At 48.6% G+C, this 23,403-nt stretch overlaps 1 protein-coding gene across 5 annotated transcripts in view; it reads left to right on the forward strand.

The window, feature by feature from the left end:
* Positions 1–22,308, forward strand: part of Rbm33 (RNA binding motif protein 33) — an 85,829-nt gene extending 63,521 nt beyond the window's left edge. For 2 of the 5 annotated variants that reach the window (XM_042677117.1, XM_042677119.1), the window contains 6 exons: positions 1,301–1,588; positions 5,729–6,379; positions 14,202–14,411; positions 16,355–16,543; positions 19,591–19,679; positions 19,932–22,308. In XM_042677117.1, the coding sequence (XP_042533051.1) occupies positions 1,301–1,588; positions 5,729–6,379; positions 14,202–14,411; positions 16,355–16,543; positions 19,591–19,679; positions 19,932–19,980 (1,476 nt within the window). In that variant the 3' untranslated portion in view covers positions 19,981–22,308. The remainder of the gene's footprint in view (positions 1–1,300; positions 1,589–5,728; positions 6,380–14,201; positions 14,412–16,354; positions 16,544–19,590; positions 19,680–19,931) is intronic. The other 3 variants (XM_042677118.1, XM_042677121.1, XM_042677120.1) reach the window with 2 other exon arrangements.
* Positions 22,309–23,403: the final 1,095 nt, after the last annotated feature.

Below are 23,403 nucleotides of genomic sequence, written 5' to 3' on the forward strand. Positions count from 1 at the left end.
GTATACGAATAGCATGATTGCATTTGCTCCTCCTTCCTCCTTCTCTTTCTGTGTCGCCTTCCCCTATTCTCCCTAAAAAGCAAACAAAGCAAAACCTGCACCACCACTAACTAGTGGCTTGCCTTTTGACACATAGATTGTTACTGTCTCTTTGGATACTGAATAAATAAATGAATTCAGGAAACATTTGCTGACTGTCCTGCTCAGGCACTGTTCAAGTTCCTAGACATACAACAGAGAACAGAGGAGACAGAATTCTGCCTTTGAGGAGCTTGCATTCAGTTGTAGCAGAATAACGTGTCTATTTGTGGGGTGCCTTCCCAGGTACCACCAGCAAATAAATATGGGGCTTATTATATGTTGAAGGAAAGTAGGAAGTAATATATTGCTGTGAAAATAGAAGGGCAGTGGTCATTACCTTGTCCTCCATTAAATAACTAATTTTAATCTTAGGAAAAATTAGTTCAGGATTGTTCCATCGTTACAGATCTCAGCTGTAAGGGCTGTCCTTTGTTACTCCTGAGCCTTAGACATGTCACTAGCCTGCTTTATACCTCAGTTTTCTTAATGCCCTCCTCTTTGTCTTAAGGAATGCTGTTGGGTAATAGCAGATAGCTCTTGCCAGCCTTGTCCTGCATAGGGACCTCAGGGATTGGAACTCCACCCCCACTGTCTCATGCATCTTAAACACCTCGAGCATCTTCAAGATGAAAGTGACTGAGATTCTTTCTTGGATAGAATCTGGTTGTGCCTGTGGCTTCCAAGAAAACTTTTTTAGTAGGATCTTGACTTAGGGGCTGGGGGTTTAGCCCAGCAGAAGGGCGCCCGCCTGGCGCGCGCAAGGCCCTGGGTTCGGTCCTCAGCCCTGGGGAGAAAAAAAAAAGACAAAAAATAGCTACAATAGGATCTTGACTTAATGTATGGTTTCTCTACTATTCTGCCTTGAATAAGGAGTGGAAATGGTGTGCCATTGATCTGGTTGATTTGAGGCAAATAGAGTGCCTTTTGGCTTTCCTACTAAAACCGCTACAGAAAGTCATCTATATGATTTCTGTAACCAGGAGCCTGACTCTAGGCAAACATAGTACATTTACTGGCTCATGTCCTTGGCATTAGGGTATGCATCAGTATTTATGCATCTAAGAAAGTGTTTGCCGAGGAAAAAAGTATGTGACCCTGCAAAAGAGAAGTTGGTTACCATTGAGAAAGAATGACCGTACTTTCTCTTTGTGATGTGCCTTGTTACGTACTGTCCACCAAGTGTCCACTTGTAATTAGGGTTCTTTCCTTCCTGTGACAGAATGCAGCCTCTCAGAATGTAACCAAACGGCCCATGCAGCAGATGCAGCCCACAGCTCCCAGAAACAGTAATTTGCGCGAATTACCCATAGCACCATCGCACGTTATGGAAATGAGCAGCAGTCGGTGCTCCTCCACGCCTGCGGCTCAGGTGAAGCCCATGGTCAGCACATCCCCACCCTCCCGGGCCTCCGTGACCTCCAGGAGCTCACAGGGAAAGACAGAAGCCAAGGTCAAGCCTATTAGCCCTGGGGCTCAACCAAAGGAAGAAGCAAAAGCAGAACCCGAGGTAGGACATTTCCCTTACTAAGAAGTCCTTACTCTCAGACAGAAAACTTACCTCCCAGCTTTCTCATCTGCATGTTCTTTGTAAATTCCTGCTACCTTTCTTTCTAAGTAAGTTCTTCTAGCCTGATAGCAGTGTTTGTAAAAATAAGCTGTAGTCTCTTGCTGGTTTACAATGTTGGATTTTATGTATTGACACAATTGTTGTTTATGTTACACAGAATCAGCATATACCAGGCTTACAGATGTTTTTCTTAAAGGGACCAAGTAGCATCCAAATAGTTTAGGTCTTTTAGTCTAAACTGTCATAATGACTCAACTTTGCCATGTGGCACAAGCAGTTTATAAATAATTCTCATATGAGACTTTCCTGTGTTCCAGTAAAACTTTAGGTACAGAGTCAGCTGGTGGGCGTGATTTGGCTATGGTCTGTGGACTGGGCTGTAGACTACAGGGTGTGAGCTGTAGCCTTTGTGGGGACAGGGACTGTGGGCCTCAGATCCGTGGTGTGCTTTGGTCAGTCTCTAAGTATTCTTTTTAGTTTTACAAGGCAGACTCCTAGAAGGTGCCATCACTTTTACTGTTGGTCTTCAAGATTATAGGGGATCTGGTTTGTTGTGAATATCACTTGGGGCTTGAACTCTGGGCCTGGGCGCTGTCCCTCAGCTCAAGGCCAACGCTCCACCACTTGAGCCCCCGTGCCACTTCAGTTTTCTGGTGGTTCATTGGAGATAAGAGTCTCACAGGCTTTCTTTCCTGCCTGGGCTGGCTTTGAACCACTATCTCAGATCTCAGCCTCCTGAGTAGCTATATTATAGGTATGAACCATTGGCACCCAGTATGTTTCACTTTTTAACCTATTAAATGAGGGTAAACATGGCCCAGACTGGTACAAAGAAGTTAATTGTATCTATATTAGCTGAATTCACATAGGATGGAATGAAGTGGCCTGGTGAAAAGTGTACTCAGAGAAGAATTTAGGCAAGTTGTGAGTTGTTAATATTAGAAACCAGTCAACCTTGGTTTTAGCTTTTACATTTTTTTTTTTGTATTTTTTCCTTCACACTTTTTTTTTCTGTTAAATTGCTATAGCAATTGTAATGCTACCAAATCAACACTATAAAGTCAAAACATTAAGGTACATGTAATAAGCTTGTATTTTTAAAAAGGGGGAGGAATGATGTGTCTTTACAATCAATCTGAAAAAAAATGTAGATTTACAAATTGAGCTGGCTAGTTTATAAAAAAAATTCTTTGTTAAAAATTTAATGGTGCTTTTAGTTTATATAACTAGATTAGAACTCATATATGTAAGCTGATTTGGTTAAAAGAATGTGAAGTCCCATACACTTCTTGTGAATAATATTGGGCTGAATAGTAAGAGAAATGGACCTTCCAGGCATATTACTACCACATCTATTCCTTTGTGTTGGTTAATAGATGTCTTAAGAATTCTTCTGTAGAGCTACTTTTATAGAGATACTGTGCTTGGCTTTTGGCAGTAATAGAGTTTGCAGCAAACTCAGGGTCTTGAACTAGCTAAGCTGCTGGGCAATGCCTCCAGTCCTATTTTCAGTGTTTCTTTTGAGAGAGAATCTTATGATTCCAACAGTCTCAACCTTCCAAGCAGCTAGGATTTACAGGTGTGAGCCGTCAGTGCCTTGCTTTACAGATAGATGGTTTCTGAACATGAAATGATCCTTTTGCAAATCCCATGAATAACAAGTTTTTCTAAAGTATTTCTGTTAATATTCCTGAACATATTTAACCTTTCCTGAATGCTTGGAGAGAGAACTAATGAGTAATGATAACGCTTGTGTTTGGAGGCAGTGCATCTGGGTCCCATAGTGTATGCGCAGCTGTCTGCCTGAACTCTGTGTATGCTTCTCTGCGATTGAGGTGTGTCTTTGTATCTTCTCTCACGTCACTTCTTACTCAGTAAGGGTGTTTTCCCGGATGATAGAAAGCCCCTCACCTGCCTTCACGTGTTCTTGTGAATCTGCCCTGGTCTTTGAAATTTAATAACTGAGCCTGGTAGATTTACCCCTGTGTTGACCAGCACACCTATGAGGGCCCCAAAGGGTACCTTCTCTATACTCCCTTTCAAGGGGACTCTTCACTGTGTGCTTACTTACATTTCCAGTGTTCTCCGAATGTTTAAGGTTTGTTCAGGGCAGATAAGATTTGTGAATAGGTGAATTCTAAGTAGATAAAATCTATAATACTTTTTTTTTGGGGGGGGGCATGTGACTAGGTGATTTTTATAGTTAACTCATTTTTATAAAGTTAACTATTTTTTAAATGTTTTTTTAACCGTTTTTAAAAATGGTTAACTTTTTAAAATATAAACTTTTTTTTTTTTTTTGTCGGTTGTGGGCCTGAACTCTGGGCCTGGGCACTGTCCCTCAGCTCTTCAGCTCAAGGTTAGCCCTCTACCACTTGAGCCACAGCGCCACTTCTGGCTTTTTCTGCTTATGTGGTGCTGAAGAATCAAACCCAGGGCCTCATGCGTGCAAGGCAAGCACTCTACCACTGAGCCACCTTCCCAGTCCAAATATAAACTTTTAAAATATAAACTTTCCTTGTGTGGTTTCCACAAAACCATTGTACTCTATTTTTTTTTTTTTTTTTTTTTTGGTCAGTCATGGGGCCTGAACTCTGAGCCTGGGCTCTGTCCCTTAGCTCTTCAGCTCAAGGCTAGCGCTCTGCCACTTGAGCCACAGTGCCACTTCCAGCTTTTTCTGCTTATGCTGAGGAATCGAATCCAGGGCCTCATGCATGTGAGGCAAGCACTCTACCACTGAGCCACCTTCCCAGCCCACCATTATACTTTTAAAAAATTTACTTTATTGTTATTATAAAGGTGACATGCACAAGGATTATAATAACATGACTCAGGTAATGAGTACATTTCCTTTGGTACTGTGTATTCCCCTCCCTCACTCTCTCCTAGGTTTCTCTCCTACTGTTTCCACCCTCGAGTTGTATAGGTCACTTTATCAGTGTTCAATGAGCTCCACTGCTGCACTTTTTCACCCTTTGGCCATTGAGTTCTGGACCTTTCCCCCACCATCCCGAAGATATACACATGAATATATACATAAAGAAAAGAAGGGCTGGGAATGTGGCTTAGTGGTTGAGTGCTTGCCTAGCTAGCATGCTTGAAGCCGTGGGTTTGATTGCTCAGTACCACATAAACAGAAAAAGTTGGAAGTGGCGTTGTGGGTCAAGTGGTAAAGTTCTACCCTTTAGCAAAAAGTGCTCAGGGACAGTGCTTAGTCCCTGAGTTAAAGCCCCAGGTCTGGCAAAAAAAAAAAAAAAAGAATTATCAACAGAATTTTTTTTTAGAGGCAATCTCCCTACCTTGGAGTTTGTTTTGTTTGATGTGTGTGTGTGTGTGTGTGTGTATGATTTATATATATGATTTTATATAATAAATGTAAGGAGGCAGGTAGGCTTTGTGCCTTTGTGTGTCTCTGCTGAGAATGTCCTCTTGGACCATTTGGACTTTTCAAGAATGTTTTGATAAGACACTGAGAGTGGTCTGGTGCTGGAATATTCTGGGCATTCCTTCTAAACCATTAATATTCCAATACTGCAATTGGCAACATTTTGATTCTGAGGAGGGTGCCCGAGTTCAAGGTCAGAGAGATTGACTTGTGCTGTTCATTATAGCCAATTATTCTGTGACAAATGAGTTTGAGATCAGGCTGAAAATTCTCTACGAAAAATCAATAGTTCTCATCAGGGCCTTTCAGGACATTTACACCCCACCTTTTGTTGGTTTGTCAGGGAAGAGCCAGATAAAACCCATGTGACGGTGGGGCCTTGCTCCTGTTGCCATTCCTATTTGAAACATTTTGATATCTTAAATGGATAGTTTAATTGGTTTCAAACTTGTAAATTAGTGGAAATTTGCATTATTTCGTTGCTGGTATGCTGATAAGGGTTTCCAAATTAGCTTTAACTAGTTTTTTCCCCCTTCCCAGAGGAAGGAATTATACTTAGCCTTTAGGAAGATTTTGAAGGCCTTTCAAATACTAAATTGAAAGGTTTGTGGGTTTAAGTCTCTGCTTAGTTTGTCCAAACAGATTGATCTTCTTGCTACATGTAGCAAGGTAAAATTGTGCATTTTTTATTTCAGTTTCCTGATGAAGATGAAGAAACAAGGTTATATCGCTTAAAGATAGAAGAGCAGAAGCGCCTGAGAGAAGAAATCTTGAAACAGAAGGAGCTACGACGACAGCAGCAGGCTGGTGCCAGGAAGAAGGAGCTGCTGCAGAGACTTGCACAGCAGCAGCAGCAGCAGCAACAACTGTATGCTCCACAGGCTCCCATGGAGCAAGAGGAGCAGGCGGCCGCACCCTCACCCACCAATGGTAACCCCCTGCTGCCTTTTCCAGGTGCCCAGGGCAGGCAGAATGTGAAAACGAGACTTCTTGTTAAAAACCAAGATGTTACCATTGCAAATGTTCAGCCGAAGACATCAGACTTTGCCCCATGCGGTGCTAATGCGCAGTATCCAGGACAGCAGATGAAACCACTGAAGCAGTTGAGGCCTGCTAGAACAGTCCCTCAGAGTCAGGCCCAGTCGCCGCACAGAGTACTCCAGATCAAACCTGTGGACGTGGAGGAGCAGCTCCCCCAACAGGTGCCCCGAGCAGCACCCCTCCAAGGCCGGCCACAGGACATGAAGCCAGGTGTGAAGAGGACTGTCATGCACAGGGCCGGTGGCGGTGGTGGAGACGGACCGCATGTCAGCTCCAAAGTCAGGGTGATCACGTTGTCAGGGGGGGTAAGTGGACAAGTTTTTATGTGCGTCTCTTCACCTGTTTGCTTAGACGGTCCTGCTTCCCACAGAAAAAGAGTTAAAAACAGGCTGTGTGAAAAATCATGTAGACTACCCTTTATTCTTGGAAGGTGGTATCCTAATTGTTATTTAATTCTGGTTCACTCTGGAACCCACATTATTTCTGTTGTCTCTTGAGTCTTACTGAAAGGCCGGTGTGTCATACTACAGTTATATATTTCCTAGTTTTACCTTTTTGTAGATTGTTTATGATAAGTTGTGATGAACAAATCTGTGGTAACAAATTCAACAAACTTGAACTATCGTGTGTGTTGTAGAAATAAAATTGCCTTTTACACAAAGCACATAATCTGTGGTGTGTAGAATTAGATCCAGTGAGCCCCCAGAGGCAGAGTGAACAGAGTGGCAGGGTAGCGTGCACACGCGAGTGTGGGTGTGTGTGCGTGCGTGCGCGTGTGTGTAGTTCCACTTTTAGGCAGCGTTGTCTGAAGCCTACCTTTTTTTCTTTCAAGGAGTAACAAAATCCTACATGGGAGCATGTGTGGTTTTGTCACATGCTTGTGATGGGAGTATGCTTGTCTGTGCCTCGTTCCTTTCTTCATCATAGCACCATTTTAGCTCATGTTCATAAGGCACACAAATTGTGGGTTTCTGCTGTAGTTCAGGCAAGTTCAGCTCTCTAAAATAATAAATCATTGCAGATAGATCCCATTTCCCCAGCAAGGTGGGGTACAGAGTACTTGCTGCCTTGTCCTGCCAGATAATCTTACTTAGTAACTTAGTGAGTTACTTAGTAAGTAACTCACATCTTTTGCCCTAATTACAATGAATTCTGCAACAAGGAATACATGTTCGTGTGTTGTGTGCAGATTCCACTATAAATTGAGGAAGAAAGAGGAACACTGTAAAGAGGAGCTTTTAGATGAAGCCAGCTAGTAGAGATTGCCCTAAAACACAAAAGAATAACCTTGTTAATTCTAATTTTGGTCATACCAATACATAATCTTAATAAGGTAATAATAGAGCAAATGTAAAGGATATAAAATATGTACATGTCTAAACTTACTTGAAGTCATCTCTCTGTATTCTGCGTGATTCAGCACAGAGGTAGGAAGTACCTTAAGCCCGTGTTCTGGGGCCTCTGCTTTGGCCCATAAGAAATGGCCTAGTCGTGAAGATGTCTGGGCAACTGGTCACTTGGCTGCATGAACCATTGTTCACCAGTGGGGTGAGCACCCATCTCCTCTGGGTCTGGGTGTGGGGCTTTGTGTCAGGGCACCCTCCTTTGAGTGTGAGGGAGGAAGAAGTAGCGGCCTGAGAGCAGCCGTCTAGTGTGTGCTCCAAGAAAAGGAGAGCAGACATTTTGTCGATCAGGGTAATGAAAATTTTAGAAAATTTTAGAAATTTGGCAGCCAATGAAGCCAACAGTCCTTTGTTCTTTGGGCCGCATAGAGAAGTCTGAGAGCCACGGGATGCCCTGGCAGGAAAGCCAGCTGTCCAGTCAGAATTCTCTTGTATTTCATCTTTTAAAAGCCTGTCATAATGATGCCTCTGAAAGTCCCCATTTGCACTGGGGGAGCTCACTTTGCAAAGTTAGACTGAATGTGTGGCTTCTCACCGTCTCAGCAGGTACTCCTGGATTTTCTCTAGGGAGGCAGTACATATTAACCCCGTCTCCTTCGTGAGCTTTACTTCGTTGTATCTTCAGTTAAAGAGAAGTTGTACGAGCGGCGTGAGGAGCTCCTGGTGCCTTAACCGTCTCACCTGGTGTTTACATCTGACATGTGTGCTGTTCTCTCCTTTTGCCCTTACACACAAATGCACACATGTTTTCCTAGACTGTGCTCGAGTAGGTGGGCAGGCAGAGGACCTGTGCTACAGAACCACACTGGAGTTGCTGTTTGTCAGGGCCCGGAAGCCCCACCCCAGCACAGGACTGTTGCCTAAGGCAGTTGGTGCGGCCAGGGCCAGCCTGGCTTGCCCTGTTTCTGATCCCCTCCAGTCTGGATCCGTTCTCAACCTTTTATTGTGTTTTTTGCCCTTGACATTTTGAAAGAGCAGATGCTTGTGTACTTTAGGTTTTCCTTTTGCTCCCCTTGACCAGTTTTAGGTGTGTGTGTTTGGCCAGATGGCTACAGAAAGGATATGGTACCGGCCTCCGTGTGCCAGGCCGGTGCCTTGTCCAGGTTTGCCAAGAGGACTGTCCCTTCAGTGGTTGAGGGAGGTGTGCTGTGACTGTGAGCACCCCTCGTCCACACTCCTGCCTTCAGCTTGCCGGGGCCCATACTCCTTCCAAGCTTACCAGCCGCTGGGCTCTTACTGTGCCAGTCTGGTCTTCTTACTCTGTTTTATTCAGAGGACTACACTGTCCTTAATGACTGGAGTGGCCCGCCAGCCTCTGCCTGCTGGCACTGCATCCTTTCACATCCAACTTGCCTGTGAGCCAAGTTGCTCCTGTGCAGCCTGTCCCTTCTCTGCCTAGCCCTGGGACCAGCTGCCTCTTGGAGGCTCCAGCTCCCTCTAGTGGGAGCTGTGTGCATCAATGTCCAGTGCTGTGACAAACTGAGGTGATGAACTTGGAAGGTTTATTTCATGGGTTCTGTACACGGCCCCTAGCCTCATCTCTCTGTCCGTGGTGGCATCATGCATAGTGGTGAACAGCTGGAAGGAAGGCATGCGGGTGGAGGAGGGAGCCAGCTTCTCAGTAGCCCCTTAGAACACACTGCTGCTAACTACTTTCCTTCCACCAGGCCTCACCTCCTGAGGCCCTACCACTTCCTAACACCCACGGCTGGGGACCATGCCTTCACACACGACCTTCGGAGGGCCTCTGAGACCCAGAGCATCATTTCTCTCAGCAGAATTCCCCTCCCTCGCTCCTTCCCCTCCTTTCCTTCTGAATTGCAAAGCGCCAGGGGTCCTGCGCTCCGTGGATTGTTTTGTCTGTTACTGTGAACCTGGTCATGGCGTGAGTCTTGGTCATTGGTATTTATAGATGCAGAGGGCTTGTGAAACCTTGTGCTTTGTCAGTGAGCAAAATGCAGAGCAGCTAATGGTGAAGGAAAGTTCTTGGGGCCTTTTCCTACCACCTGTTGAGTAAACAGCCTGTGTTCTGGGTTCAGTCCCACATTCCTCAGTCACCTAAGGAAGAAGTGTTGGTACCAACCCTGGTGAGGTGTGTTCATAATCTACGGGACAGCTGTGTCCTTAGGTATCAAAACAAATAATCTAGGTTGAGGCAGTCTGCATTGGTATTGCTTGAGCTGATACCAAAGTAGGAACCTGTCGTTTGTTGAGTTCTATAATGAACCCAAGTGGGTATGGGCTATGAGTATACAATAAATAGGTAAAAACAGAGGAGATGATGTGTGAGTAGTGTAGATTCTGAATGGAGAGGAAGAGATGACTGGGTCAGGAAGGAGACAGGGTTGGAAGGGGCTTTCCAGGAAGAAAGCGGAGGCCCCTGCGGCTGCCTGCAGTAGTTCTCAATTGAAGAGAGGCAACTTGACTGAGGTACCTGGGGAGGTCTGGAGCTAGGCCCTCACAGCAGCGCTGGGTCATTGTTAGAACAGTGCCAAGCCCCTGGAAAGTTCTGGCAGACGGATCATGGGGACTGAGTCAGACGCCCGCAGTGTGTGAGTTAGTCTATTCTTGTTTTTAGGAGACAAAAGATTTATGACAGTTATTATTTTCAGGCCTTCTTTTAAGTTTTAACCTGAATGTTAGTATGCAGAAAGACTACTGAGCATTGAGTTTGGAGGCAAAGAGAAACATTCATCCATTTTTATCCTTCTGTCCTGCAAATCTGCAAATCATCTTAACATTTTGGGGCAACTAAAAAGAAGTTTGGGGCTGTAGTGCCTTGGCAGTTTATGTATGCTAGGTTGGGATTTGCTACTTTGTGCCCTTGTGCTCGCTTCTCTGTGCCACGTTTGCAGCCTGGGGCCCTGTGGGCTGGCGCTGTGTCTTACAGCCCAGCTCTGCAGGGCTTCTGGCACCCAGCACATTACACGCCCTCCACCCTTGCCGCTGTCTGCAGACTTCGGACTCCTGCTTACTGCTGCTGCTTTGAAGGGACTGTGACCTCCCGTTCCATGTTTGTCTATAGAATTGGGGTCACGTTCAAGGACGTTATAAGTACTTGAGAAATCAGGTATTAAGCTAACAACATCCACATGGTTCACCATTTCTTCTGTCAAAGCAGCAGAGGGAGAGACTTCTGAGGATGAGAATAATGGTTATTTCTGTAGACCTTCATATGAAGAAGGAAGTGAGCAAAACCTGGGGGAAGAAAAACAAGTAACATTAATTTTTATTAGTAATTACTTCTGCCATGCTGTCATGCAAAAAAAAAAGTGTTTCCTCCTCAGATTGCCTTCTTTGAATTGTGGCATTCCTGGGACTGAGTTAAACAGCCTGTTGCCTTCTGTTTGGAAGTATGAAGGACAGGGCTGCGGATAGAGTTCTGGGAGACCAGTTGTGAAGGGAAACTGAGGGGGAGGGAGGGCCGAGGCAGCCAAGTTGGTGCAGGGCAGGCCTCTGTGGTGCACAGTCCCCTCAGACCACTTCAGCAGGCCCAGTGGGTAGGGAGAGCTGGAGTAGGCAGGCCTCCGAAGCCTCCTGGAGCCCCTCTCACCCATGAGTGAAGGCCGTGGTTGCCAGGTGCAGGCATTGTGCTGGTAACCTCCGTGTGTGGAGGGCCCACCGTTAAACTCCTGGTGATCCTTTTTCTTTTTGAGGGGAAAGTTATACTTTACAGATTGAAAAGTCCTGGGCTGTCAGATCCCCGCAGAGACTCAGACTTTGGTTTGTTCCTCCAGAAACCACTGAACTTTGCTTTTTCTCATACCTAACTAAGCTCAGAAAGGCAGATTGTTACAGGAGCAAGCAGGGTTCTGTCTGTGCTGTAAGATCAGACAGATGTGCAGAGGAGCCTTTTCCCTCTGAAGCCCAGCAGTTAGGAGCCCATCTGCCTCATGAATTTGGCTCCTGCGTGGACTGTGATAGGCAGAGGGACAGATAGAGGCAAGATGGCATTGTAGCTTTCCATTGTGTCTGTGTTGGCATGCTTGCCGTGATTCAGAGAATAAGCAAGCATTCCCTGCTGAAGAGTCTTCCCATCCCGCCCAGAGGCGTGGGTAGAGAGCTGGCCTGGGACCTTGGAGAGAGCTAGTTTCCTTCCCCTTAACTCAGCCAACCGCAGCAAGAAAAGAGAGAAACGTTAAATGTGTTTGTGTTTGGAAACGTGATGTGGCTTGCATATCATTTCCTGCGCAGATTCTGGCCGAGCGTCACAGAGATGGCCAGGATAGGCCCCGCATTGTTGTGGCTAATGGAAACCTGTGCGGTGAGCGCTGTGGTTGTGTGATCAGCAGACTGCGGTGACAGGGAAGTGTGGCGTTATCGGACGGGGAATTCACGAGAGGCTGCCCTGGGACACCACACCACTGTCCTCTGTGTGTCCGACAATGTTATCTGTCCTCAGCACCGAGTATCAAATGTCTGCCATGAGTGCAGAAATTAACTTAATGTCACCTGAAGACATGCAATTAATCTTTTAGAGGTTTTCATAATACCTTTACAGAAAGAGTTGCCAGTTTGGCGGATTTGGATTTTGGGGTTTAGAAGAAGATAAGGAAAATTAATTTTTCATCAGGGTTAATACAAGCTAGCAGGGCCATAAAGGCTGAGGAAAATGGTTGGGGAATTTGTCAAGTGTTGTCACTCCAGAATAATGCTGCTTAATGCCTGATAGGTATAATCAAGGGTTGAGATTTCTATGGAGAGGGATTAATCAATTTGCTTGCTACTGAATGCAAGTCAGTGATATCACTCTTCGTGGGGTTTAAGAATGAAAATAAGATTTGATCTGTCAAATTGCAAGAAGCCCTGACAGTATCAATAGGCATTTTTATCTGTACATTTAAGCCATTTGTTATAAATAAATTTGTCCTGCTAATGTTGGTGGCTACCAACCTCATTTTTGTGATGATTAAGTTGATAAAAAGTATCCCCTGAGCTTACTTAAATTCAGATAGTGCTTTATAGACAGCAACAAAACAAAACAGAGGTCCAAAGAGACATTTCTGTTGTATTCATTAAAAGACAATTATTTGTGCGAAAAGCCAACCAGTATGTCTCAACTGTTGACTAAGGTTGGCCCAGTTTCTTTCCTCCCATCTATTTTGGAGAAAGTGGAAGATTATTAAAATCACAGCGACACACACTGCTGTGTCAGAACTAATTATGGGTTCTTTTATAGTGCTGTTGCATAGGTTTGGTTTGGTTCACATTCCGCTTTTTGTCTGTGACTGTACGGGCACTGCTGTGAAGGTGTGTTTGTTCTGGGTCACAACCTGTTAGCTTATGGACTGCCCATGTCCTAGAGTTAACTCAGGAGTTCACGGTGTTTCCCTATAGTTTAGTTTTTCGTTGTGCTAAACTGAAAGGCACTACTTGCTCTCAATTGGAATGAGAAATGAAATTGTCTGACAAAATAAAATAACTTGTTGGTTTGTATCGAAGCTTTCCTACTTGGCATACTCTTCAGTTAAAAGTCAGACCACACTGCCTAACCGCGATGTAGTTGAAATGATGTCATGCTTTATTTTTGTTTCAGTTCCTGTTTAAAGTGTGAGTGTAAGTAAGCTCCTTCTGAGGAGGGAGGCGGAGTGGGGTCATGCCTGTGGAAGCATTCTAAAAAGGCTAGGAAGGTCTCTGAAGATTTCCATGATAAAAAATGTTGTAAAATTAAAAAACATGGCGAGTTTCTTGTAAGAGCTGAGATGGTTGGTCCTTTTTTACCCTTCTTCAGTGTAACTGCGGTAATTCCTGAAGTTACGGTGTGCTGTGTTTTTGTTTAAATTTACTTTTGTTTCTCTTAAATGCTTTCATTTCTTAGCCTGGCTTCCTAGGGGCTGGCCTTGTGCTGCCTACCTCATTGTCCAGCGGTGATCAGAAAGAGCCTTCACTCAGGTCTCTGGTCTGTGCACAGCCCCGTGGCCGGTGACCTGTGGAGGCTGCTGCTCTTGCTCTTGCTCCCCACAGTCCCCTGTGTGCTGAGCGAGAGCTGTGTCTGGCCCTTCTGTGACTCTTGCCGTCCCAGAATTTCCTCATCGGGTCTCTGTTTTGTGGCCGATGCGCCGCTTGTTCCAAAGCAAGACCCGCAGGCTCTCAGGCCCTGTGGGACGGCCGCATTCGTGGCGCACTCTGGTCATCCCGTCAGTGAGTGCTCCTCCTGTGCTCCCCTGCCTGAAATGGTGGCTTGGGCAGTGGTACCCAGTTGTGTCCTTGTTTGGAAGACCAGACTTGGCACTTTTCTAACATTGCCATCGCCGCAAGTTATGCCCCCTTTGACAGTTTGGTTTTTTTGCAGTCGGTGTTTGTTTGCTTCAGAAGCTTTTCACTAAACGGGCCCCCTAAAGATAAGCGTGGAGGTTCTCATGGCCCGCTTTCTGTGAGTGAAAGAACACTTCAGACTGGAGCTATATGTGGTTGATAATACACTTCTGTAACACTAGTTACGCGGGGGTGCCACATCGGAAGGATCTGCTGAGGATGGGCCTCAGCAGACAATCCCAGCTCCGTGGAAGTAGGGAGATAGGACTGCAGTTTGAAGCCAGGATGGGCAAACTATTCGTGAGACCCTATCTCAACAGACAAGCTGGGTGTGGTGGCTCCCTGACCGGTGAGGGATTCTGCCACGGACTCAGGTGAAGCGCCCAGTTTGGTTTGGTTTGTGGGTGAGTTCTGCCTCATGGTTGGCACTGGGCAGACACTGACCCACACACTGCCTTGTTGGTTTCAGCAGGGAGGAGAGAGCGATGGCTTTTTCCATCCCGAGACCCAGGCCCAGCGGCTTCCTCAGCCTTCGGAAGTGAGACCGCAGCCCGCCCGCAAGGTGACGCTGACTAAGGGACCCCCCCAGCCACCCCCGCACCTGCCAGCGGGGCCGCACACGCACTCAGCTGTTCCTCCTGGGATCAAAAGCATCCAAGGCATTCACCCGGCCAAGAAGGTACTGCGTTCATTCCCCTGCCTCGGCAGTTGGCTGGCGGTAGCGAGATGGCTTCCCTGGCGTGTGGTGCGTGGCCCTTGGTGCTACTGACGTTAGCACGTGGTTCCTAGCCTACACGCAACTCCTCAGGCCCCTGAGCACGTGGTTCCTAGCCTACACGCAACTCCTCAGGCCCCTGAGCACGTGGTTCCTAGCCTACACGCAACTCCTCAGGCCCCTGAGCAAGAGGGTGCAGGTGGCGCTGCTGCCTCCCTGCTTAGATGTCCCACATGCAGAGCTGGGGCTCAGAGAGGGGAGACAGGCCCTGGAGCTGGAGTGACCTGTGGGCTGAGGGACGTCTCCCTTTTTGAGCTGTCAGGTGGGAAGCCTGGACACCCCGGCGTCTGTGCCCTGCGGAAGGCCCATCTTGTCGGGTGCGTGTGGAGCAGTGCCCCTCGGCTTCTAGGGAGAGGTGTACGTCCTCTTAGCTTCCAAGGACAACTGACCACAAAGCCTCCGGGAGCAGCAGCGCCCTCCCTGCCGAGGGTGAAGGAGGGTGGCGCGGGCGCTGCGCCTCTCGCAGGGGTCAGGAGAGCAGAGCACTGAGTCTGGGCACACGGCCTCGGCAGCTGTCGGTGAAGGGGAGTCCCGTGGGAAGTGCTGGCTCCAGGAGGCCTCCAGCCCTCGCGGCCTCAGGTGACCTGCCGGTGTGACGAGAGGACAGGACAGACACGCAGGACACACAGACTGGACATGCGCGCACACCCCAGTTCCTTTGCCCCACCCTCACTTTGCAGAGCCATGTCTCCTGCGTGAGCTACCGTGGCGGTGCATGTAGAAATCTGGTGCTCATATCGCCCTTGTTGCAGTCGGGGCAGAAACAGCTTGTTTGCTTCTAGTTTCCAGCTGGTGTCACTAGTAGCTTGTGTCACGTTTTCCAGAGTGTGACTCTGGGACCTGTCCCCGGTGTGACAGAGGAGTTTGCGAGAGTGGCTGTCACTTACTTACTGCAGGTGTCTGGGATGCCCCCTCACGCCTTGGTCTGTGGGTCTGAGCTCCCTGCGGCCTTCTTTCTTCCTCTGCCTACCTGTGAGGACTGGAGGCCGTTTTTGCTTGGCCTCCAATTAAGAACTGGAGGTAGGACCTCCAGGAATCTGGAACTCTAGCTCTTCTCTGCCTCTGTATTCTCCGTTAGCCTGGGCCTAGAAGCTGGACACAGTCTCTAGTGGTCTACAACTAGGAGACAGTGCAGGACTGTCAGCCACGGCCTCTTTTAAGGGTTCCTTAGGCAGTGGTTCTGAGTCTTGAGAGGCTTTGGAAAATGGTGCTTTGGGGTCCTGCCCATGACCAGCAAATTGTCTTGTGTGTGCGAATGTGTACACGGGTGGTATGCATATATGCATATGTGTACATGTGTGCATGCTCATGGCATGTGTATATGTATGGAGGTGTGCACACATACACAAGTGGGAGTGTGTGTGTGTGTGTGTGTGTGTGAGAGAGAGAGAGAGAGAGAGAAAGGGAGAGAGAGAGAGAGAAGCCTTTGGGGTGAGGGTAGCCAGCAGCTGGGTGTGACTGCCACAGAGGCTGACCTTGAGAATTGGGCTGGGAAACGTCAAATGGGAGCAGACACCCCGAAATGCTTTATGACTGCCAGATGGCTTTTGCACTGTGCCCATCAGGTGTGCACAGACCTGACCTGTGCTCTGGCGTGAGAAGTGTGGGCCTCAGGACTGTCAGGACAGCTCCGCAGCCGCCTGCAGTCCCCATAGACCTCACCGAAGGATGGTCCTCCTCGCATAGCTGCAGGGCTGGTCAGTTCTCCCCCAAACACCGGTCTCTGCTGTTAAAGCCTCCTCCACTCACGGACATTAACGATGCTCATGCACTGCTTGTTGTGAATCTTGGTAGGTGTGCAGGTAACCACACTGGATGTCAGCGTGTGTCTTCTTTGTTGTTGCCAGGCTGTTATGCATGGACGGGGCCGAGGACTGGCAGGCCCCCTGTGCCGGGGGCGCCTGATGCCAAATAAGCAGAACCTGCGGGTGGTGGAGTGCAAGCCGCAGCCCTGTGTGGTGTCCGTGGAGGGCTTGTCTTCATCTACCACTGATGCCCAGCTGAAGAGCCTGCTGATGTCCGTGGGGCCCATCCAGGTGAGTCTCTGGTGGTGGTGGGGTGCGGGTGCCAGAGTTAGCTGCCTCTCATGCCAATTTCCTGGAGAAGAAAATGCATATTTGTTCACACTTGATTGTAGAATTTTGCTTCAGACTCAAGATCTTAACTATAAGTTTTAAGAACTGAGTAAATGCAACTGAACAGATTTTCCTTGGAAATCCTCATGCTATATGGAGTCCACACATACACATAGACTTTTATGTATTGTGTCATTTTATTCATAATCTCTTCGGTTTTAAAGTAGTTAACCTGGGCTTGGTTCCCTCAAACGGCCTTCCCACATGAACGGCTGTGAAGCTGGGTTCGGACTGTATAAATGGCATGGTGACTCTGACTGTATCTCTTGTAAACTGGGCTGATCTACAAGAGTGAGTCAGAAACAAGCACCCGTGTCTGCTGTGATCAGGTTTTCTTGGAAGCCCTTGGTTTCTGTTGCGTCTGAGCCCTGAGCCTGCAGCTGACCAAGTGAAGGGACGTCCTGGCCGCTGTCACCCGCCTCCCCGCACACGGTGTATCGGGAGCGCAGCTAGTAGAGGTTTAAGATACACAGTAAGACACACAGTGAAAGCTACAGTCAGAGCTGAGTGGTACAGAGTGCTGTCTTTTATCCTGCTTTCTTGCTTCCCAGGTAAACCTAGGGTCTGATATAAGTTAGATACAATATGTTTCAGACAGCCACCCACTGAGAGCCCTGAAAGTGAAGAGTGGAAGAAAGCCCTCCAGAACCCTGCCTGATTCTTAGGTTGTCTAGGTTAATTATGGCTACCTGTATTACGGGATTCTTGGAGACATAGTTAGAATTATTTGTTATTTGTATTTAGCTCTGAAAACGTCACCTTCGTTTTGAGAGCAGATTTCTAGTGTGCAGTTAGGAATGCTTTATTGATGGCGGACATCAAGCTTGTGTGGAGGGATAGGTGTTCTTAGGTGTGGTAGAGGGCAGGAGGATCTCATGTTTGAGGGCCAGGATAGGTGGTATAGCCAGACCCTGTCTTTTAGTGATGCAAGATGCGTGGTTTCTAAGCAGCTGCATGATGAGGATTGGTTTGCAGACACAGCATTGATGGTGGGGCATAGGTGTACTTCCAGGGCTATTCCAATTGGAGACCAAACAAACAGTTTAGTTGTGATGTCAGTATGAGAGCCTTGTCCCCTGCTGTGCCCCTTGCTGCTTCCAAAGAGCTGGTGTCTGTAGTGCAGTCTGCCGTGCTTGGGCTCAGGCTGGGGCTCTGGCTCTGGCTCCTGGGGAAGGCCTGATGACGTGGCTGCCCGTGCGGCCTGCTGGGCCCCGCAGTCTGCTCTCTTTCTTGAATATTGTGGTGTAATGGCACACTTAGCAAGCAGGTACTGTTTGCTGCTTCTGGACATGGACTGGGGCTCAGAGCTCCAGGATTAGCCGCACCCCGTGGAAGCATCTGCCCCGCCTCACCTGTTTTATAAGTTGAATTGTAAACTTTGAGATTATGAAGCTCTCGAGTGCCCCCTGCATCTGCCACTCCCCCCCCCCCCCCCCCCCAATTCTGAAGAGAACTAGAAATTGTGTTACAAAGAATCTTTAACGGCACTCCTGAAAAATCCTTGCAAAAACAGTGTTACAGTTGACTAATGGCTTGCTTTATGTAGAAGCAGCATCTGAAAAGGAGAGCGTGTTCTGGGTTGTAGAAGGTGCTGTGTTCCAGGCCCTCCATGGGTTGCCCCTGTGGTGGGTCCTTGTCTTCCTTCCTGGAGGCCAAGGCTCAGTCTGCGCCAGTTCTCTGTGAGTGGAGTTTATAGATGTTTAGACGTGGTACTTACAAAACACAAAGTACTTCATTTCTTAATTAAACAGGAGAGGCCCTCAGTGCCGCCCGCGTCAGAGACACTGAGGGGGTGCTGCCCCTGCCTCCAGGCCTGGGGAGGAGAGCTCAGTCTGTGCTTGGACATGGCGCCACCTAGTGTTTACTTGCTTGGCCACAAGCTCGTAAGCCCTGAGGACTCCTTACAATGCGCTCACAGGCCTCTCCAGAGCTAGGAAGAGTAGCAGGATTGTAGGAATTGTGTAGCAGAACATGGACCTGATATTATCCAGACTTTCAGATGGGCGAAGGTGCAGTGCACCGAGAGTGTGCTCCTCAGGGTCCATCCTCCTCCTAGGGTGCAGCCAGGCAGGCTGAGTCAAGAAGCAAGCTCACCGGAACTCCTAGGGTCTTGCTGAAATGGTGTCACTTTTTGCTGGGGTTTGCCTAAAGTTGTGCTAAGAAGAAAAAAATAATTTTTATCCTACGCTAAATGAAATTCCATAATTGGGAAACAGAAATTGTTCCTTACAAAAGCAGGAAGGTTGTCTGCACTCGGTGAGCATCATTGTCAGAGTTAGGGAAGGTCAGCCCTGGGTACCACAGAAATGTAACTGTCCATCCATGGCTCTGTGCCAGACTGTCAGCTCTCGGCATCAGCTTCGTCATCTCCTCCAGCAGTCCTGAGTTAAACACCTAGCCACGGCCAGCTCACTCTTCTGCTGCTGTAGTGACCCTCTGAGCACAGCCAGCTAGAGTGCCAGAGCGTGGGCTTGGCAGAGAGACTGGCTGTAGGCTTTGCAGTGCCTGTCTTGTTGTGTGCCACTTGGGCAGATGACGTTCAGGAACTAGGTTGACTGCGTGTATAAAATGGGGATGGGCCTTGGGCTTCCATGTTGTGTTGGTTAGATGAGCTGGTGTGCCTGCCTGTGGTCCTTATGTGAGGTGTGCTCAGGGGGCTGCAGACAGCACTGCTGGAAGAGGGCATGACGGCATGCAGGCAGTGTCTGGCTGGTGGTGGATGTAGGCTCACAGTGCTGCCCGAATTCCCTGAGAATCACAACGGGAAGTGCACTGCTGAGTGACTGTACACTTCCTGCTTTTGTAAGGAAATTACTTCTTTGTTCTTAATTCTGTAGTTTCATTATCATAGGATAAATCTGTTTTGGAACAGTGTAGGCTCACAGTGTGCAAGTATGTACATTTTACATTGCAGTGTGGTATTAAATGTTTCTGTTTCCTTCCTCTAGAGTTTACAGATGCTTCCCCAGCAGCGGAAAGCCATCGCAAAGTTCAAGGAGCCAGCCCATGCGCTAGCATTTCAGCAGAAGTTCCACAGGTAGTCTGTGTTCTAGCTGATGGCAGGAGGGGAGGCGCAGTCTTGGGGTTCAGACCGCTGTTCTAGGGTGCGCAAGTTCCCAGAAAGCCGTGGGCAGCACATATGCTCAGAAGGCCACGGGGAGGAGGGGCTCGCATTGCTTGTGCGGATGTGACTTTCCTGGGTGATTTTCGTGGCTCACGCATGGGCCTGCCTTCCTGGGTTTTGCCTGCTGTGTAGATCTAGTATTGACATCTCTCTGAATTCCTGCAGGCACATGGTCGACTTGTCTCACATTAACGTGGCCCTGATTGTAGAGTGATTTCCCCAGTCGGGCCTCACACTGCACACACTGTGGAATTTCCTCCAGGAGGCTGCTGGCCAGCGGGACCCAAGGAGCACAAGTCTCCAGTGCCCAGCCGGCTAACTGTTGTTCGGGACACCAGCCAGCCACAGGGTCATTCCAGAAGATCTGAACTGTGGGGATGTGATGAGCCAAGTCTGGTGTTAGGTTGCTTCCAGTTCTGTTGTCAGAACTCCAGTCCTCCTTTTCTTTTGTTTTCCAAGTGCTTACAGTGCATGTAGACCCTGTTCTTGGTGACCTCCTGTGTGATCCGGCCACAGCAACTTAGGTTCAGGAAGGAACGTCACTGGCACATGTTTTGAGTGGTTTCCATAGCAAAGAATACTTGATAATGGTTGCACTTATCTTCAGTGCAGGCTAGAGCAGAGCTTTGTACCAGGCTTAACTGGAGCTGTTTGCTCAGAAAGCCCTCAAAGGCTCTGCTAAAAACGTAGGATAAATTTGGGTGATTTTGGATTGGTGTGGGCACGCCCTGGAAAGCATGGTGTGAGTGGGCGTTGGGGGGGGCGCCATGGAAGTGGAAGTGGCCATTCTGCTTCTTGTAAATGTCTCCCACACGCCAGCAGCGCCTTCCAGAGTCCCAGGTGAGCACTCGCAGACAAACCCGGTGCCGCTGGGCCCAGGGCCCTGCACCCCGGACAGGACAGCTCTGCCGCCTCCAGGCGGTCCTCTCGAGGCCTGGCAGCCTGCCTTGCCCAGTTGAGGTGCATTTGGAGGGCGGCAGATCTCCTTTGAGTTTTCTTTTAAAGGCAGCCCTGGGTGGCGTGTCTGTGTTGCCTGCCGGGTGATGTGCACAGTCACTGCTTTTTTTTTTTTTTTTTAAACTTTTGTTTTAAGGGACATGCTGTCTGTGGGGGCCATCACCCAGAAAAAGTGGGTCTGTGCTAGTGGTCCTGGTGGGTGCTTGCAGGTCAGATGGCTCCATGTGCTAGAGGACAGCGCGGCACCCACCTGTGCTGCCCGTGGGGGGTCCCAGTGAGGGTGCAGTCCGACAGGGCGTGGCCTCAGCATCACTCACGTGATTTCATAACACACTTAGGAGGGGATGGAGGGAGCTAGGAGCCTGTGCCCACTTCCTGTCCCTGGTTCGCCCACCGAGGACCGGCCTGAGCCTCGCAGCTCTCCAGAGCCACCGTAGACTCCACGGAGGCAGCGTGGACTGACAGCAGCCGCCCTCTAGAGCTGGCGCGCTGCAGTGTCCGTCAGCAAGGGCACTATGTTAGGAGATAGGGATCCTCCTCGGGGGCCCTGGGCACCTGGCCCCCTGGGACGTGGCCTGGCACTAATTCTGACTTCCCTGTGTCCGCGGAATTCTGGGGAGCCAGGAAATGTCAGCACTTGTGGCATATTCTAGAAAACTGCAGCTCTGCTGTCAGCTCTGTTCTAGAAGCCCCTGACTTGCCCCATGCAGATACAGACGAGGCCGGCTCTGCATGCCTGTAACAGGCCCGGGCACTAGGCCATTCCGTGTGCTGTCAGGGTGACCTGCTGTCGTTATAGACACAGGTGTGATCCTAGGTGTAAACAGTTTATTTGGCTCAGGTCAAGTGGTTGGGTAGCCATAGGAGCTAGCCCGAGGAGAGCCAGACCACTGCTTACCCACCGGCCTTGGGAAGGCTTAGCAAGGTTCACAGGGTGTCAGATGGCCCGCCCCATCTGCATTTTCTCCCTTGAGAAGTAGGCACTAAAGCATGGCAGTCAGTGTTAAGGGAACAGGTCCCGTTTGGGTTCCATTCTCAAGGATAGACTTTGGAGCTACTCACAGCTTGCTCTTGGCCCCTTGCACATGTGCTATAACTGCGCACTCCAGCAGGCAAGCAGCACATGGGAGCCAGCCCCCACCCAGTCAGACAGCCTCGGTGCACCATGCACGGCCACAGGGAGTGGGCTCAGGATATGTGCAGGCTCAGTCTCCCAGCAGGACACCATAGCGAAGGAGAGAAGCAGAATTAGAAAGGAATGCCTTTCCATTTCCCGTGCACTTCCACAGTGAAGTCCAGCCACGCACCTGACCTCGTGGAAGATCTGCTGCAACCATTATCTTTGTTCTTTTTTTTTTTTTTTATCATGCATTTGAAATGAGATGCAAAAGCATTGGCATATGTAAATACGGACCTTTTAAAATTAAAACGTTACTGGAGATGCTTTCAGCTCAGCAACATCTTAGCTATTTGTTAGTTCTTTTGTGTTGTCTCATCAGAGTTCAATGGAGACACTTCCGTAATTGTTGATGTGTTTGTGTATACATTCAATTTTTATAAAGATGGTAGTAAGTCAATACATTTACCCTCATCTGTGTATTATTTGTTCACAAATTCAAGGAGCTTAAGCAGTAAATATGGCTCTATCTCTGCAGGATCAGCAGGCCACGGCCTGGGGCCAAGTTATTCCCCTCCTTCCTTCTGCATTGTTGATTTGTACTGTAATATGAGTTCACGTAGCTGCTTACTTGGTCATAACCTTGCATGACCCTGGCATGGCCACACTTGTGAACCCTTATCTCTTCTCTTCTGGAGGATAAGGCTAAGCTCTTCTTCCCCAAAGAAATTCATAGGTGCCCCTGTGCTCACCAGCTTTCTTCGAAGGTCCTGCCCCCAGCCTCCTCATGCAGGAGTGGGCTGGGCTGGGTCGGGTGTGGGATTTGTTTCCCCATAATTACTTTTAGTCTTGAGTGGGTTCGTAGTGGGATGGGTGAGGGTCCTGAACAGTTGTCTAGGCTGGTATTGGGCACATTTCTGAATTGTTAGAACTTGGGCCCTTTGTTTCCAACAGCCTCTGCCTAATGCTGCAGACAGGCTTGCTGCCCAAGGTCATCAGCAAGGGGTCAGAGGCTGTGGAGGGGAGGGGCTGGTGGGAGGGGTCAGTGTGGGTGTCTGCTGTGCGTGCCCTGACTGGGCCTCCAGGGGTGGTTCTGTAGTCAGACCCAGAACCCCAGAGAAACAGGCCCTGGGTGGCTTCCTGGAGAGAGCTCTGTGCTGGGCCTTAGGGCTGGGCTCCACTCACCAAGGCATGTAGGTTAGTTAGCCAGAGGAAGGGGCCTTGTTTGAAGGACTGGGTTTGGGAACCTATCACTTCTCTTTAGAATTCTGTTTTTTTGTTTGGTTTCAATTCTGTTTCGCCTTTTTGTTTCACTGTGGTTTTGTTGGGAAGGTAAGCTCGGTGGGCTTGTAGGCTGTTAGACAGATGCTGGGTGAAGGGAAGTCTTGTAACCTGGTTGCACGGGTCCTCGGAGGGAGGCCCAAGGTGGTGGCTGAGCCTTGTTCTTAGTAAGGCTCTGTGTGCCTGCTCCTGGGCCCCTGGGCCTCTGGGCCTCATGTGGGGCCCGGCTTGTATTTCCCTCCCTCCCTCCTGCGAGTAGAGGGGTGGGAGGAGCACTGAGGA

This window comes from Dipodomys spectabilis, unplaced genomic scaffold (assembly GCF_019054845.1).
Source record: "Dipodomys spectabilis isolate Male_0828 unplaced genomic scaffold, ASM1905484v1 ptg000034l, whole genome shotgun sequence".
Lineage (NCBI taxonomy): Eukaryota > Metazoa > Chordata > Mammalia > Rodentia > Heteromyidae > Dipodomys > Dipodomys spectabilis.